Raw genomic sequence first — 18,017 nt, 5'->3', positions numbered from 1 at the left:
ACAATTGTCTTGTGTCTTACCAACTGGTTAAAAGTACATATTTGCCTAAATGGTTCAGTACTGTATAATGTACCACAGATACATGTTCCACACAAGTACTCAGTGTGGGTATGAGTTCAGATGATTCAGGCCGATTGAAGTGTTCAGTAGTTGTAAGAGTATATTCCTATATGTTAATTGTATGTACTTTCCTGCCAAAGCAATTTCCTTGTCTGTGAAAACTTTCATGGCGAATAAATCCCTTTCTGATTCTGATTGTGATTCTGAGTAATAATTACATGGACAGGCCCCAGCAGAATGCGATAACTGGACATTAGTATACCTGACGTCACCTTACCTGTGAGACATGGTAGCACGTGTTCCTCTAAACTATATAATTCGTGTCCATATTTGTGATGCCTACATTTCATTTAAATCCGAACTATTTGAACTATCCATTTTCACAGGAATAAAGATAGTGGGTTGTGTTTAGTCCGTACAGTAAGTCCATAAACTGGGTCACGTACAACAAGTTTACAACTGGCATTCCTTGGTTAATCAGTGTTGTCTCCGACTGACTGAGATGTCCAGCTATTGGCCAAGACCAAGAGGGCACGTCATCTCCATCAATCAGAGATCGAATTTCTCCTCTGGGATGGCCCTGTCCATGGTCGTCCAGCAATATCACCATGTGTTAGTGGGTGCTGAAGAGGCCGGCCATGAATTGCAACCCTGTTCAATGATTATGCAGAAGGTTAGGTGATAATGACATCGTATCAAGAGTTAGCGAGTGAAAGAGAGAATAGCTTTCTGTTTATCGGGGGGTACCGACCAAGAGAGGCCGGAATACGACAGTTGGACCACAACTCTGGACTCAGTAATGGCAAGGAGGGTAACTTAGAAGTTGTCTCTGAAGTTTTAAATCCTCACTGTGACTGTGACTGTGAAAACGACGTCTTGCCTGTGCCTCTGAACACGGCCAGCCCTCTGTCTCCGAGTCTGGACTTCTCACCCCCACCGGCCTGCCTCCACTACCCTCGTGTTCCCTTGCTCTTAACTGCACAAGAATTCCCTGGACTTGGATACGCTTCGTCAACAAGCAACACCCGAGATGAGACGCACTGCGACTTTGGGCAATTCAATGCGCATTTCCAATTATACACTCATGACAGGCCTAAAATTCACTTCGCCGTCGTGGATAGTTCTTCCGCCGATCCTAAGTGTACCTTAGAGGATGTTAACCAACGGAGCAAAACTTTTGAATGGATGAAAGTAAAGAGAAGTCAACCGCGTGCGGGTAGGTAAAAAAATACATTTTCGAAAGTTCAAATAACTTTATATAAGAGATATTTAAAACCCCCAAACAAATTAAGAATAATATGCACTTTATTGTTGACGTTAGGGGCATATTTCAATTACAAAATATATATTTATTGTTTGACAAGCAGGCCATGTTGTTGAACGTTTTAGAAAACTTTGACTAAGTTATGCCATAGGCCTAGTGCAGGAACATACCCATTGCACAAAGCCTGACGTATGTGTCAACACGCTTTATAAAAACGCTTCCGTCTTGCTAAAGGAACACGTATTAATGTAGGCTATGTATATTCTCATGTGTTCATATCAAATGTTTAAATTGAGGCATAATGTTAGCTCTATAGTTTTCAAATTGAGTAGCCTATTGTTAGACATGAACTTTAGTCATTGATCTTTATTGCATCCACAATACAACAAAACACAGTGTTGAATTATTTATAAATGATTTCGAACAGAATTAACAGTAAAAGCAGAATCAATAGGTGCTCTAGCCTTAGTGACTATTAGATAAACGATATTGATTATTGACACAGCTTTTTCCCTGTAATTCTTTACTTCACTTTGATGTTGGAAAATGCTATTCTCCCAACATTGGTTAAGCAAAACTTAATGTTTTGAACTCAAGTAGCTTCCAGAGTATTGACTATCTGCCTGTTAGTAATGAGAGCCTTGTGTATTGATCTTAGTACCAAACACCTTTTACATGTGTCCACCTCTTTAACATAATTGCTGTCAGGGATCATCACTGCACTGACTCACGAGTTCTGACTGTGAGGTCCAGCATACACATTTTGATTTCCTAAACACTTACATCTCCATGAGAGCACATACAATAAACCTTGGATTTATAAAGAAGCATTTACTTCACAATGAAATGTCATCTGAACTCTAATATGCCACTGCATCTTGGTAAAGATGCAAGGTTGAGGGTGCACAGTCCAGAATCATTTATTTCCACAGTCCAGGTTGCTGATATGTATACCATACATAGCCAAACAGCAAGCCAAAGTGCTATCACTGTTCAATCTAACTTTACAGACCAATGGGGTTTTTCTGGATTTACTTCTAACACATTTGGCGAACAACGCCCTATGTGGATACTTTTAGGTCGGACCGAGTACATCATATTGGATGAGTGAATTTGAATGTTTGTTACAGCTGCAGAGGAAAAATGTATGTCTAGATCTGTATCTCTGAGCAGGTGTTGAGAGACAATTGAGGTCAGAATGATCACATTAACTGACCTAACATCCCTCTTGTAGATGCTAGCCCGCTCCAGGGGCATGTACTCTTTGATGTCGATAAGGTACACATGTAGACATACTGATCCAACACCTTGGTATTCATGACCTCAAACAAACTCTTTGACATCTTCCATACAAAATCAATTTAATCAAAATAACTGCTTTTCCCCCACTTTTTTAAGCACTTATGCTGATTTATTGGTAGGAGCACTGCTTACTGCTTATTAGGTTTTACAATGCTGGTTATTAGTGCAAACAATAATTAATCTTTAGGGTATTGGTCTTGGCACAAAACAATCTGGACTCCATTCTTTCATGTGTAAAGGCCTGCTGAAACCCTTCTGTAACCTGATCTCCTGGGCCAGAGTATATGTACTCCCGGTACGTCATTCTTCAATTATGCTTTGACAGCACCTGAATTACTGTGGGCTGGATGCCCAGATGACTGAGGCAATGTGTATTGATCCATCCCTTTTCTTCTTCTTTCTCCCTGACTGGGAAAGGGTCCTTCTCACTCCCATGGCAGGCCGGCTATTTCTAAGCGGCCAAGTCATTCCTCAAATATTTAGTTTGATTCTTTTATGCCTTCTGGCCTGCGTCAATTCTATTATCTTTGCAGCCATTAATCAAAATGTGCATGTGATTTTCTCTCTTGAAAGCTAAAGTGCTTAATTATACACTGTTTCTCTGTATTGGCTCTCTCTATATGATTTGCTGGATAGTCTTATTTCAAGTTAGGTACCCTTTACATTCATTTCCTCCAAAAACGTAGATGTCAACATTTATCCTGTGTCTGCTGACCTTTCTTCCACTGTGTATTTCACAAACAGAGGCTCTGTCAGCCTTCCTCTGGGATTGAGTAGCGGTGCAAGTGAGACACAACATCTGGTGTTTGATAGTTTCAGTATCAGCATGTTGGCTCTGTTAGAATGACACTCTGCCAACAGTCCACAGTGACTGAGCATGTCATGGAGGGGTGAATATCACTATCACTTACATGGAGATGGAACAACACTGAGTTACATAACCAAACAGCTTTTAAAAGGATCCAAGTCCATTAGGGTTAGCTCATGTCTCATACATTAGGTATCAATAGTTTAAGTTTCAAGAGTCATGAGTTGGCTAAAGTCCACTTAGCTTTATTTTTGCAAAAAGCTTTTTAAATAAAAACATTCACTAAAATCATTTTCCTTCTCATTTGAGGCTCAATGGCATGAAAAAATCTCTGTTTTTTGTTATTGCATATTAACAAGAAGAATACCTTGTGGCCAGGTTACCCTAGAGTAAACAACATTGATTGACTACTATCTTAGGCCTGAAAGGTCCAGATGAACACATGCAAACAATGTTGGGACTTGTTCTGATATATTAAGGTAACGTTAGATCAGAATATATACATGTTTATATGTTCTTGTCTACATTTCAGACAAGATGCACTTGACCTGTGGATTGAGTATCGTTGGCCGAGGCTTCAGTATCGACCCAGGTGGCAGCCATATCGAAATGGACGTGCATCACGCTGCAAACGGAGTCCATAGGACCAGCTTCAATACCAAACAGCTCACGGAACTGGAGAAAGAATTCCACTTCAACAAGTATCTGACGCGGGCAAGGCGAGTGGAGATAGCCGGCGCCCTGCAGCTCAGCGAGACGCAGGTGAAGATTTGGTTTCAGAACCGACGCATGAAGCAGAAAAAATTACAGCGAGAGGGTCTGGTCCTCGGGCTTCCGGCATCTTCGATCTGTGCAGAGAGCTCACGCTCTAGTCGCCTGGACACCTGCCCCACGCCTGAACCGTCTTCACCAAAAACACCTGCCCTCGAACACTGAACTTAACGACATGTCTCCTGCGTTACTTGGGAAGGTTTGTGATACTACCAATAGTGTCAATGACTTGCAAATGCAGTGATGAACTGAATGTATTTGTTTTAATTAATGTTTTAAGACCAACTTCATGCCAAAACCAAAAAATGCTATTCAATAATCGGAGCGTAAGCCTAGCTGTACCATCATGACCTCTGCTGTTACAATTATTCACGTTTTAGGCGCAGCTCAAGGTTTTCAGATGATAAAATAAGGATAGCCTATGCGCAACGTTTCTGAAAAAGCACTATAGAGCAAAGTAAAATAGTTTTTTTAAGGCAGCCATTCCACCCTCAAGTGTGATTTGTCTTCTTATTTACTAACGTATTCTTGTTTGGATATTGACCTACTTAAAAATAATTAATTTATTAAATATGCCCACAAGCACTTTTTGACCATGCAGTTCTTTATTTGGATAACCTTAGCAATGAAATGAATGACAAGATTTATTCATTTTCACATTTTGTGATGCAGGCTAGATCAGGCCACACAACACAAATTTGCCCATGAGTTTACTCAACTTTTTGTCCTATTTAACTGATTGATGACATTTTGTAAAAATCTTATTAGGTTGTAGTTGCTTTATGTAGTCATATACACCATTTTAAACACACATGTGCTTGCTATGTTTGTCAGTCACATGTAAAGTGTCGTAAGTAGGCTATACGCTTGCTTTCAGTTATTGGCCGTGTTTCCCAGATTCGTTAAGAGCTTCTAAGAGCGTTGTAAGAACGCTGTAGAACGCTCTTAGAACGCTCCTAGAAGCTCTTAGCGTTAAGAGCTTCTTAACGAATCTGGGAAACCCGGCCATTATCAGTACATCTAGACGAATAATTACAAATGTAACGTTATAGATGTTTCAAAACACTTATGCATTAATGCACATTGTAACACCATGCCACAAATCGGCCGTTCATGCAAGGTGTAGGCTATAGGGGCTAGGCCATATCTGATTGGCAGTTTATGTAGCTATAGGCCATTTCTTCACATTAATTGTTAAAGGTTCCGCGCCGCTCTTTACAGTTTTCCCCACGATCTTTCCTAAACTTTCCGAGTTTAAATCCTTCTCATATAATTAATGTGATAATTGAGTTATAGATTTATTGACAGCAGGGTTTAGGGTATCGATCAAAGTTGATCTGTCTATTTGACTCGCATTTCTGCACGGGAAATTTCACACCACTTTAGTCTATAACTGCGAATTCATGTCGTGAAACGCATAAATCCTACTTTTATAACAGATAATTATAACACAATTTGTAATGCTTTTGCTTGAACACTCATGCGACATTACATACAATGCTGTTGGGATTGTCCAGTTTTCTTGGAAATCATCCAATAAAATTGGTCACCGTGCTAGATTTACTTTCGTATCTCAAACAACATTGTGGATGGTGCAACAGGCTAACAGAGTTATTAATGCATGTGAATTCCATTCAAATATCTATTTGTGGTTTAGGCCAATAAGCGAAACATTAATGTTAAGAAATATGACTTATAGATTTCCTATATCGACTATGTGAAATTTCAAAGCCAAGCAACTGATTAGTGAAAAAAAAACTAACGCGAAAAGTAGTTCATAATAATTCCTGACCAAGTGTTATCTGTTAACTGTGTATTAGTATATGATGTATATATAGCTATTTTATTATTAAACATAATATAGCTTGAACTTTTACGCTGTTTAGATTTATAATTAAATTGGTTTATATTGAATAGACATATGACATGATAAAATGCACAGAAGCAAGGCCAAAATAATATATGCAGCTCCTCTCGAGTTCACCTCTCACCTCTTGACCTGTGTCTTGCCTTGGGACAACAGTGACCCGGTCAGTGACTCTTTGAGAGAAAGATGCATCGTTAATTTGTGTGACCCCAGAGTCTTGTGGTATTTTTTTTCCAACATCCAACTCCAAGCACTTTTGTTCTCATGATATGTCTAAGACAATATTTCGTCCTGCTTTTATTTGGCTGGACCAGTCGACCCCCCTTCCATATTTTTCTTATCAAATTGTACTCCCTATTATAGAATACAGTGTCCGTTTATAAATTCATAATTTACAGAAGTCCTTTAATTAAATCATTGTAAGGATTACAGTCCTTTTTAATTGCTGTAAACTATTTCTTCAAATTAGTTTAAACATTTTAAACATTTCTGCATGTTAAGGATGTTTTAACTGAAGCATACACATTCACAATAATTTTCAATGTGACAATTTATTAAATAGGTGCTTTCTATTTCATTTACAGATATTTGTATGTAAAGTTTAAGATTACAATTAAGATTTTAATTCAGCTATGCCTTCATAATCCTTTAAATATGCTACTATAACTAAAACTTTAACATCACTGTCCTCTATGGTTTATGGTTTGCAGAGAGATCGGGTTGGTTACATCAGGATGATGATTGAAAAACATTGCAATGAAGCCAATGTATTTTAATTCGACACAGTTACTGAAATACACACCATTTGATCTGCCTCCTTGCAAATCCCATAAAGCATAATGACCAGATTATGATCCCTGACAACACCATTAACTGGTTTCATACTTTGGCAAACAAAGTCACATTGTTCACCTATTTTACTATAATAATGACAACAGGGATGATGATGATGATAACGATGATGATGATAATGATAGTCATCATAATAGCAGGTGTCATGCGGACCACACTGGGCACAAACCACCCCATTGGTCACCAGCTCCCATACAGAATAATGTACTTCCTCTACATTATGGAGACTAGCTGATTTTTTACATTCTATGTATACAATGACAATGAGACAACAATACAATGAGACAGCTGCCTTCATACAGTATTTTGCCTGAAACTCAGATAGTACTAGTTCATAGTTTAACTATTAAAAAATCAATTAAAATTGTTAAACTATTTCCATGAACATAAGTTTCTATCTATGGTAACTTCCAGTTTGGATCCAAATGCTGCAAACCACTCAAATGTAGCTAGCTGTTAACCGTGTCATATAAGTGTTAAAAACGATATTTCTACCATGCAAGTGGAGATTAAAAGTTTGGCAAATTTCACAGAAGCCTTTCAATTAAGTAAAGGAGGCGTGCCTTGTTTGTTTGGAACTGATATTTAGTTTAAAGGCATTCAAGTGTGACTTTTTGTCAGATTAATTTGCACTCTTCTGTTCCTCTACTCTGAAGATGTACAGCTTCTTCTTAAGAATGACAGCTCTGCAGTGCAAACGCAAATGCTAGGTATGAAATAGGCTCTGTCAAATAGAATAGTTTGAAACATTACATATCACAGGTAGCTAAACTCACTGTTGTTTGCCTTTTTCCTTTGGTGTGAACTCTTTTATTTCCCTTTCACTTTCCCTAATTTGAAGTTGAATCCTCATGTTTACTGGATATAAGTGTGTTTATTGTACAATATATAGAGAGTAGAGTCCAGCAAGAGTGTGGTTCATCAGTATGACCCACAAGGAAATGATCATGTTGAGGAGTGGACTGTGAAGAGAGGGACAGGATGACTCCAATCTAACATCATACGGAGACAGTCGTGATGATTCCAATTCCAATTATATTCTTGATGGAAATTCCCAAATAGACAATGACCAGCTTTCTGCATTCTCAGCGTTATCTAGCAATACAGTATAAAGTTATGTACACATCTGTTTCTACTTTCCACTGCCTAATAGTAGAGGCAGTGTGATAACTCATACAGCAGACATAATGGCTCAGAGATATATGTATTCTATTACTTTTGCATTAACATGTGTAAGTGGGTTTTATACTGGGGTTATTGTAATTAATACTTAGATAGCCGAGAATTAACTTAATGCATATTATGCATGCAATATCTTTACCGGAGCACTGGGAAATTAAATCAATTGATCAACTTAAAGCTCTTGGATAGCCTGATTGCTGTCTTGTGGTAATTATTAAACATGAATACTCTTTTCTCCTGAATCTATCAACAGCTCCTTCTCTTTCTTTTGATCTTTCTTTCTTTGCTTTTGTCTTTCCCTTAATCTCTTTCTCTCTCTTGTTTAGGTTCTCATTCCCTCTCACAGTATATGAGGAGCACCTCTCTATTTGTTGGTGTGTTTGTGCGTGTGCACAATGGAGTATGTGTGTGTAGGAGTGTTCCCATAATATGCATTTATGCAACACAATTATGCAAATTAGGCTCTGTATCTTTAGGTGCTACCAATAAAGCACAAACAAAACATATATTTGAATAATTGAGCACACAAGTACACACAAACACACCTAACCACTTACATGCACCCCAGCTGCGTCTATGAAAATAGAAAAAGATTAGAATTTATTGTTCGCTCACGCGCTCATACACATGCGTACACACACAGACCAGGTTTCACATACACATCAGGTACCTGTACATGACACAATAAGACATTCATACATGGTGAAAACATGTGGAGGGATCCACAGTCCTTGCCTCTCCTCTCCTGCCCCACTCCAAGGAGCAGATGTTTGGGGACAGCTTACAGCCTCAGCGAATTTCTGTGTACAAAGCAAACAGCAACACTCAGCATTTCTGGCTGCAAGAGAAAATTTGCTCTTGAGAGGGATTTTTTTTTTGGGGGGTGAGGGGGTGGGGGAGGCCCCGGGAGTCAACACAAGGTAGAGGGGTGGAGAGAGAGAAAGAGGGTGTGGGGGGGGGGGACAACGACGACTAGGGGGTTGAATGTAGAGGTGAAACTGTGTCAAGGTGGTTGCGCATTTCCCCCAGAAATTTCCTCGGACATTCTGTATGCTCAGGTTATGTGTGTCTGTGTGTGTGTGGTTGGGGAATCCTTGGCTAAGCAATATGCCGGGTTGGGGATGCATATCTCCAGTGAAATCATGCAATGTGGGGAGAATAAACCAAGGTGGCTCTTCATCTCAGATGGGGTTTGCAGCCACGCTGACCTCCATGCTGCATCTCTGTTTACACACGCTGTTTGGCTTTGCCCTTTCAAAAGTTGCAGACAAGCATAAAGCGAGGCTAGGAGGCGATGCGATGTTTATCCAGGTTGAGGGTGCTGATGCTGCAACACAACAGGAGAGCCACCTTCCTAATGGTACGGCTGAGATCGTCCGCTGATGTACTCATGCTGAGGGTTTGCTCATGCTTTTTCTCTACTTCTCTACTAATATTTTCTTTTTTTACAGAAATGCACAATCACACAGGCACATGCGTTTTGACCTCCATGTCTCCATCTTGTCATTTCAGAACAAACCAACATAAGCGAGACATGGGATGCTTATTTGTCTGAAATCCCCGCCCTCCTCCTCCTTCACTGCCCCGGGTGAGGTTGCCATAGTGATGGGCTCGCAGACATATGGAGAGGGAAGAGAGGGGGAGCAGGGGAGATGGGGCGGGGTGGCGGGGCGGCGGGGAGAGAGAGGAAAGAGAGAGAGGACGAGAAGGGCTGGGTGGGGTTTGAGGACGCTGTCTGTCTTTCAGATACGTCTTTGTGTTTCATCCGTCAATCAGCGATCTGTGCTGAATAGAAGCTCAGTTCATGAACTTTTCTCAATCAAGGCCGTGTCAGACAGCATCTTGCCTATCCTTTCTCAGGGGAGGCAGGATTGATACCTAAACTATCACGCCCTAAGAGCTGGAATACTTCACTGGAGGCTTTAAAAAACACCAAATGTTGAAACGGACGTTAATAAAGAAAGATGCATTTGGAGCATATGATTTAAGGTTGCTACCTAATGTCACCATTCGTCTTCTTTGTATATATATATATATATATATATATATATATATATATATATATATATATATATATATATATATATATATACATTTTTAAAAAATGTCTTTTTTTTTTTTACAATTTCCGTGCTCAAATTGTTATGTACTAATAAGACAAAAATGATGCTCGGACCAGCTGAAACGGAACGAGCAGAGGTGGGCTAAAGTTCGTATGGACCTGAGGGGGTGGAGTGAAATGGACTGTAGCCGCCGGCCTTGATTCTATCAAAACAAATCTTTTCACCCGACGTTTTATGCAAAAAGGGAACCCCAGGTGCTCAATCAAAACCTCACGCCTACTGTTTTATTTTTTTATTTTTAGCCCTCCCATCGCCCCCTTACCCACCCCTCTCTGCCTGCCTCCCCTCACCCATTGCACCATTCTTCTCATCCTCTTCCTTCCCTTCATGTCATTCATCTTCCCTTCCCTCTCTCGCACCCTGCCTCCGCCTGCTCTGAGGCCGATCTGAGAGAGTGACCCTCAGGCCCTCAGGGGTCAAGTGATACAAGGTCAGTGACGGGTCATCTCCGCTTACTGGCTGACCTCTAAAAATACTTCTGGAAGGAGCCAATCAGGCTTCTCGCTCCCTCCCTCTTGCGGCCACTCAACCTCCACCCACTGCTCCCCCCACACCCCACACTTTCTCCTCCCCCATCACAAGTCCTGCGTCACGTGAGCGGGGTGAGGTGTCAGAGTGAGGATGATGGATTATGCTTTTAGTACCTGTTTAGAATGAAGCTGTCCACACCGCACTGTAATTATCCACTCCCAGGCGGCAGCTGCCCAACATAATAGCTTTTTTGTTTGTTGACCTGGTTTAGTGCAGAAAAAGATGTCTTTGGGTGGTGTGTACAGTACGTGTAATGTGAAGATTGTTGAGGATATGAGTGAAAATATGTGAAAGTATGTTGAACAGTAGGTGCCGTAGGTCTTTATCTGGCACACCGTGTACAGGAGGACTGGGTGTGACTGTGAGACTGTTGGTGTGAAGAAGGACATTCTATAGACTCCTACTCCTCTTGCTATGTGAAAGAAGCACATATTGGAGAAGACCCTGGTCTGCTGTAGCTTCTGAGAAAAGGTCAAACTAAATGGGCAAAGACCACCTGCATATTTTTAGACAGTGGAAGCGATGAATGTGCGCATATTGAATAATTTTCATTTCATGTATAATTTATATCAGCATGTTGCATTGCAAAAAAGCTCCGGGCTTGAGTTACCCTCAAGAATCCCAGGAATGAGTTCAAGAGGTTAACGGAATTCAGAACGTGCAGACATCCTGTCCGCTCCTCGATGCTCCAAACGCCTGGAAGGGCTAAACATGAAAATCTCACCACCTGCAGCGCAGCGCCACGCGGACAGCCACAATGAAACCCAGATAAACAGCCACATCGTTTGACCTATGGCAAGCATGAATTTACTGACTGTAAATCCTGGAGCGTTTCAACGCTACTTAGCCCTGGTCCCCACCGCCACCAAGCCGAGCCTCTCTCTTACCCAGCCGGAAAGAGGCCGGCGTGGGGTATCAGTAGCGTATGAGGGCCTTTCATCCAGAGCCTGCTTCTCACATAACTCAGTCCAGCAGCCTTTATCACCCCCTCATAAATAACGGGGCTATGGCCTGATAATGTCCGCTTAATGCTTAGTCAATAAACCCAACAGAACGACGAGGCCCTTTCTCTCCCCTCTCGCCTGTACATAAATATAAACAGTGTCTGCAGATTGATGTGATGGGCAGGCCTCTGCTTACACGGGGACAAAGAGGGGGAGTGTCTGGGGGGCCGGGGGGTCCGGCGGGCTGGAGGTGGTGTGCAGAGGGGCTGCAGGTGTTCAGAGGAGATAGGGAGTCCTAATGAGGGGGGCTCGGATAGAGGATGGCCTTGACTGATCACCTGTGAGAGGCACATACACAAATATACACATATATGCATACAGGCTCACACACGCACACACACACACGCGCACACACACACGAGCGCGCGCACGGCCGTGAATAGAGGCATACGATGCACATGTGTAACGCTGTAATTAGGTAATCCATTGGATTGCGCTAGCGCAGCACATAGTGTCTCATTTGCCAAGCTTTAGAAAATGTGAAATTAAGGAGCATCCAATTGACTAGTCTCATAATCGTATCCACATCTACTCAATTAGCATGGTGTAAATGAGCAACGCAACCAGCCCATCTAGTTTCTATGTCTGCGTTCAGACTTTTAGACACACTCTCAGACACATTTGGGAAAGTCGGTAAAATATTCTGTCCTTGTCGCCTTAAGCGTACAAAGACCAGACATCTAATTGTCATCGAAAAACGACAATCAAACTTTGATGTGGAGGGCAGCTGCAGACAGGGATGGGCTCAGAAAGAGCCCTGGGGGGCAGAGCGAGAGAGAGAGAGAGAGAGAGAGAGAGAGAGAGAGAGAGACAGAGAGAGAGAGAGAGAGAGAGAGAGAGAGACAGAGAGAGAGAGAGACAGAGAGAGAGAGAGAGAGAGAGAGAGAGAGAGAGAGAGAGAGAGAGAGAGAGAGAGAGAGAGAGAGAGAGAGAGACAGAGAGAGAGAGAGAGAGAGACAGAGAGAGAGAGAGAGACAGAGAGAGAGAGAGAGACAGAGAGAGAGAGAGAGAGAGAGAGAGAGAGAGAGAGAGAGAGAGAGAGAGAGAGAGAGACAGAGAGAGAGAGAGAGAGAGAGAGGAGAGAGAGAGAGAGAGAGAGAGAGAGAGAGAGAGGCTACGTAGCAGAGCTGCATCAGAGGTGTGATTGTGATCCATGAGCAGCGTGATGATGGTGAGACCAGCACCTGGGCTTGGAGCAGCAGGGAGGGAGGGAGATGAGGGCTGGGGGGGCTGTCGTTGCGCCTCACTCACTCAGTGTGCAGGGAGGAGAGGGATGAGTGTGTGAGGTCCTATTGACAGGTAGAGTTCACATATAGGCCTATGTGTCTGTGTATGATGCATATAGGTGTACTGTACCAATTTAATTGGCTGCTATTGATACACTGTAATTACTTCCCGGTGGGCAAAGATATGACCAAAGATAATAAATTTGAATCTATGTGAAATCGACATTCATTTTGGGTACATTTTTGGCCAACTCGTCAAATAAAAACACAGTGTGCGTAAACTACAATTCAGCAAATTGTAATTATAAATATTATAAATGTAATGTTTCTGGAAAAAAATCTGACTAATGGGCATTAATCATTTCCACTCAGTGGACCCAAAGTCAAAAGTACGAAATGGCAATGCAGATTTCAAACCATCGATTTCACTCTGTCCTGGGGTAATGTCAACAGAGGGAGTGGGCGTCAGTTTAGGAGGGTGGGTGGGGGGGGGCTTGGAGCAGGGGGGCCAGTTGCAGTATTTGGGAAGAGTCTCTTCCAGGAGGTGCCCTCCTGCACGCTCGCTCAGGCGCTACTCCGCCACACTGCGGCAAATGAATCTCCCCGGGTAATGGAGACAGAACCACAGCGAAATTAGGAGAGACATTAACTGGGGGTATCAATAAATAAAGCACTAATTAGGAAAAAAGGAGCTTGGCTCGATGGCAGGCTGGCAGGTAGTGCAGGGGGAGAATATCAATAGCGGAATGTTCCAGTCACATCAGCATGCAGCTGATGTTCCTTCTCCCTGGCCGGGGGACTGAGCCTCGAGGGGGTTTCACCCACTGGCATGAGCTCGCCCCCGCCCCCTACCCCCGTACCCACCCCCTGTCTCTGCCTGCTCTTTGACTGTGCAGTGAACCCAGAGTGCCCTCCCCCACCACATCTCCGCTCCCTCCCCAACCTCTCCTGCTCGCTGCCCTGAGTGTGCCGCTGTGCTCCGGGACTTCACCATGATTGATGGTGGTGGGGGTTCTCCACCTCCTCTGTGAGAGGGAAAATGGAGGATGAGAAAAAGAAGAAAGAGAGAGAGATAGATAAAGAGAGAGGGGAGGGAGGTGAATGGGTGGAGCAGTGAAGCCTGGAGAGATGGGGGAGTCTAAGAGAGGGCTGGGAGGAAAGGGGGGGGTGGGGGGGGTGGGGGCAGAGGTGTGTATGCGCACCGGTATGTGTGTGTGTGGTTGTGTGAGCCGGCGCGTGTCCAGCAAGCGGGATGAGGAGGTACTGAGGTGTGGGTGTGGGCGTGGCTCTGACCGCTCCCTGTCTCCCCCCTCCACCACCACTTTCCCTCCCCTCCCAGAACCCCCCCCACCCCTCCGATCCCCAGAGGGTAATAGAGACTGATGACACTGATGCCGCCATGCCATCCGGCTCCCTGGTCCCTCCACCCCACGTTGCCATTTGCGCCATCATTAATCCCTCCCTCCCCTCCTCCCCCCTCCTCCCCTCCTTCCCTCCTCCCCTCCTGCCTCCCCCCACCCTTCCCCGTTCTAATTCTGCTTTAATAACTGCCAGCCTCATCTATCAGGATATTGACGGGCGTGACAGGCTAGCGCCGCCGTGCGTTAACTCCCTGCCCTTTACTCGCGCACCGCCGGGGTCATCGATGGGTCAGGCAGTCAATAATCACACAGAGCACGCCAGCCCCCTGTCCCCCATGGCGCTGCTGCCAGCGTGCCCGCAATATCCATCTGTCCCTGCATGCATACCATTCTCCTCACAGATACAGCTTCATAGGCAGTAACACCATACTCCCTGTCAACGATCCATGTGTCTGCATGAATGTCTGGTACTGGCTGAAGACTGGTAGGTGTGAATGGAGGATGGAGAAGAAGACAACCTTTGAAAATGGGAAACAGTCAATTGTCGGCCAGTTTAGGCGAGACAGGGTTGGAACGTGAGAGCGTAGAGACAATGAAAAGGCTGTTTGTGGTGACACGGGGGGGAATATTTTTCGAGTGTCATCGATGGACGTGCTCGCCGCACACAAAAACACAGTTCCGGCTTAGCTTGAGGTCGACCGGAAAAGACAGAAGCGCGAGGACCACTTTGTAATCCGTTTAGGAGGCAGAAGCGCCGTGGCTGCAGGTCTCCTCCACGTGTCCTCCCGCCGTCCTGTAGAGGCACCGCTGCTCACTCGCTCTTCATTCCAGGCTGACAGAGACATTTATGTTCATTTACTCAGCGGAGCGGCGAGGCATCTGGAGAGCCTCTCTTCCTTTGTTCATCCCCCCTTTCTCCCGTTTCTGACAAATAATATGAATGTAAATGTGCACGGCACACTGATGAAGCTCTTGATGAACAGTTAGGTTCTTTTTGGAGGGGTGGTGGAGGGGGTGGTGTGTGTGTGTGTGTGTGGGGGGGGGGGGGGTTGGTGTGTGTGGTACGTGCAGGGGGGGTTGAAGGAGACACAAGGAAAAGTACTTATGCAATTATAACCAGTGAGAGGAAGACCGAGCAGACCAAAAACTGGAGTCTCTTTTCTTGAGATGGATTGTTCAATGTATAATGCACATTAGCTCAATACATAACAGCAGCCAACACCACGGTTTGGGCACGGGCTGTCCATGAATCTTGCAGCATGCTGAGCACGGTGGATTTGTGGTCCGCTGGGGAGCTGAACACTCGCGGCGCCGCGGTGGGCCAGGTGGCACCCACCCCTCTCTCCTGGTCACATGGTTTATTCCAAGGGTCTCCAATCCCCCCCATTCACAGACCGCTCCCCCCCCAACCCCCCTTTCACAAACAAACCTACACACACACGCATGCTACCACGCTCCCCCAAACACACAAACACAGCAGCGTAACCCCCACCCCTCCCCACACCTTTGCGGAGAGGCAGGCCTGGCCAGGGGTGCGGGTGCTTGGGGGCTCTAATCCGTGGTGCAGCTCCCATCGGCAAGGATCATTGAGCTAATTAATAACGTGGCACGGAGAGGAATGGCAGTCATTAAGGAGGATGTGTGTGCTGTGATGCTGCCGGTTTCTGTGGGGGAGGGGGAGAGGGGGGGGGGGGGGCAGGAAGGGGGCACTGCAGACACAAACACCAATACAACCACACATTAATACTTCACACTGCGTGCACACCAGCCCCCTGATGTGTAATTCACACACACCTCCACACACACACACACCCTGGCCCGTAAGGGTCGGGACCAAGGGTCAGGTACCACTGAGAAGGAACAGATCTCCTGCGCCCATTCATTACTAAACAAGAACCCTGTGTACATTCTGGTTGGTCCATATTTACCTCAGAAACAACTGAACAACAGAACTGAACAACTCCATGAGGGCCTGCAGAACATTAGTAAGAAAAATAAAAAAAACTAGTTTACATATTTGCAACCACACAATATATTGGCCCATTCCTCCAAGTCTACAGCCATATGCCAGAACAGGGCAGCACATCTCCAATATTTACAGTTCTGCACAGCACAAGCCTTGACGTGTAAGAGCACTTAGTTGACGGCGAGACAGCCTCCTATATGTCTGAGCCCCGGCTAATGAAAGGAAACAACAGGAGCAATTAGTTGAGTAAACAAACAGCTCGGCGAGGCCCCAGTCTCCAGACTCCCCTCTGACAGCATGGGGACTTGCTCGCAACAGGCTGGAGAGCAGGAAGGAAGTTAATTGGGGGAGCTGGGAGCCAGGGTAGGGAGCAGAAAAAAATCAATGGCCAGCGCGCGCGTACTCACAGGGCGATTACTCACCGCTCGACGTCCGTCCGTCGGCGCCCCGGGGACCCCGACACGATGTGTTAATGTAACAGGTTTGACCCGGACGCTGTTGTTAGGAACAACAAGGGATGGCATGCGATGGTTGTTTGACAGCTGTGTCTTGCGTGTGTTAACAGAAATGCCGTGCATACACACGAATACAAGTGAACACTGTAGGCAGATACTGAACCAAGTCCCCATCAACCAGCAGGCCTTACCTTCTGTGGGGGCATATCTATTCCTGTGTCTGCCTGGCAGTCTCCATCCACTCCTCTCATTACTGAACTAACTCAATGAGAGGCATTAACGACAATGGGTCTCTGTGACGCGGGCCTGCAGACAGACCTGCTACTGCCTTAACGGTGTCTGGCTTTCTTCTCTCTCTTTCTCGCTCGCTCTCTCGCTCGCTTCGCTCTCTCGCTCTCTTGCTCTCTCAGGTCATATTGCCTGGCCTAAGGGCCACTTTCTCGGTGCAAAGAAAGCATTACCAGTTACATTAGACTTTAGCTTTAGCCTTTAGCTAGCCTCTTTCCGTTCTTTGTGGGTCTCCAGATTGAGATGGTAATAATGGTTATTGTGTAAAAGACTGGATGGATAAACACTTTAATTGACAACTTTGGAGGCTATATCCAAACAAACAAGAGAACCAATGTTTTACACTCTACATTTCCTTTGGGGATTTTTGTTAGTGACTAATACAACATCTGGATGTTTTTAGCTTGTATCTAAGAAACATGGCTCAAAGCTTAAAAATAGAATCCAAAACTAACAGGCTTTTGCAGTAGGATCTCTCACAGGCAACAGAAACCTCTATAATTGTTCTTGAGAACTATTTTCTAAAAGCGTCCAACATAAGCAGCCAGGTGCTACAGTATCTGTCTGATCATTTGTCCTCTCCCTAGAGCCCCCCACACTGACAAGACTGACCTCAGTCTGTCAAAAGTAAATACACACACGTGGACACGTAGGCACACACACACACACGCGTGCACAGAGGCTGCCCTCCAAATGCCACTGCATTACTGTCCTGGCGCTCATCGACAGACTGCCAGTCACCATGGAGATGGATGGCTCTCCAGGGATGCCTTCTTGGAAACACCACCTCATTGACTCATTTGTTTTGCTGATCTAACTACCTTTGGACCCAATTCTGAGGTGAGTGCGTGTCTGTGTGCGTTGGGGGATCAGTGTGTAAGGGGCGGGGGGGGGGGGGGGGGGGGGGGAGTGTGTGTGGTGTGTGTGAAGTGTGTGTGTTGTGGGCATGTGTGAAGT

At 44.7% G+C, this 18,017-nt stretch overlaps 1 protein-coding gene across 1 annotated transcript; it reads left to right on the top strand.

Annotated features, from left to right (window-relative positions):
• Window positions 1–691: 691 nt before the first annotated feature.
• hoxc1a (homeobox C1a) lies at window positions 692–7,921 on the top strand. Its single transcript, XM_047040830.1, has 3 exons — window positions 692–1,276; window positions 3,967–4,427; window positions 7,904–7,921. Exons 1-2 carry the CDS (start codon window positions 745–747, stop codon window positions 4,368–4,370), a joined length of 936 nt encoding a protein of 311 aa, XP_046896786.1. The 5' UTR covers window positions 692–744; the 3' UTR covers window positions 4,371–4,427; window positions 7,904–7,921.
• Window positions 7,922–18,017: the final 10,096 nt, after the last annotated feature.

The sequence above is a fragment of the Hypomesus transpacificus genome, chromosome 18 (genome assembly GCF_021917145.1).
Source record: "Hypomesus transpacificus isolate Combined female chromosome 18, fHypTra1, whole genome shotgun sequence".
Classification (NCBI taxonomy): domain Eukaryota; kingdom Metazoa; phylum Chordata; class Actinopteri; order Osmeriformes; family Osmeridae; genus Hypomesus; species Hypomesus transpacificus.
The sequence above is the reverse complement of the archived record's forward strand: the minus strand, read 5'-3'. Positions and strand labels throughout refer to the sequence as shown.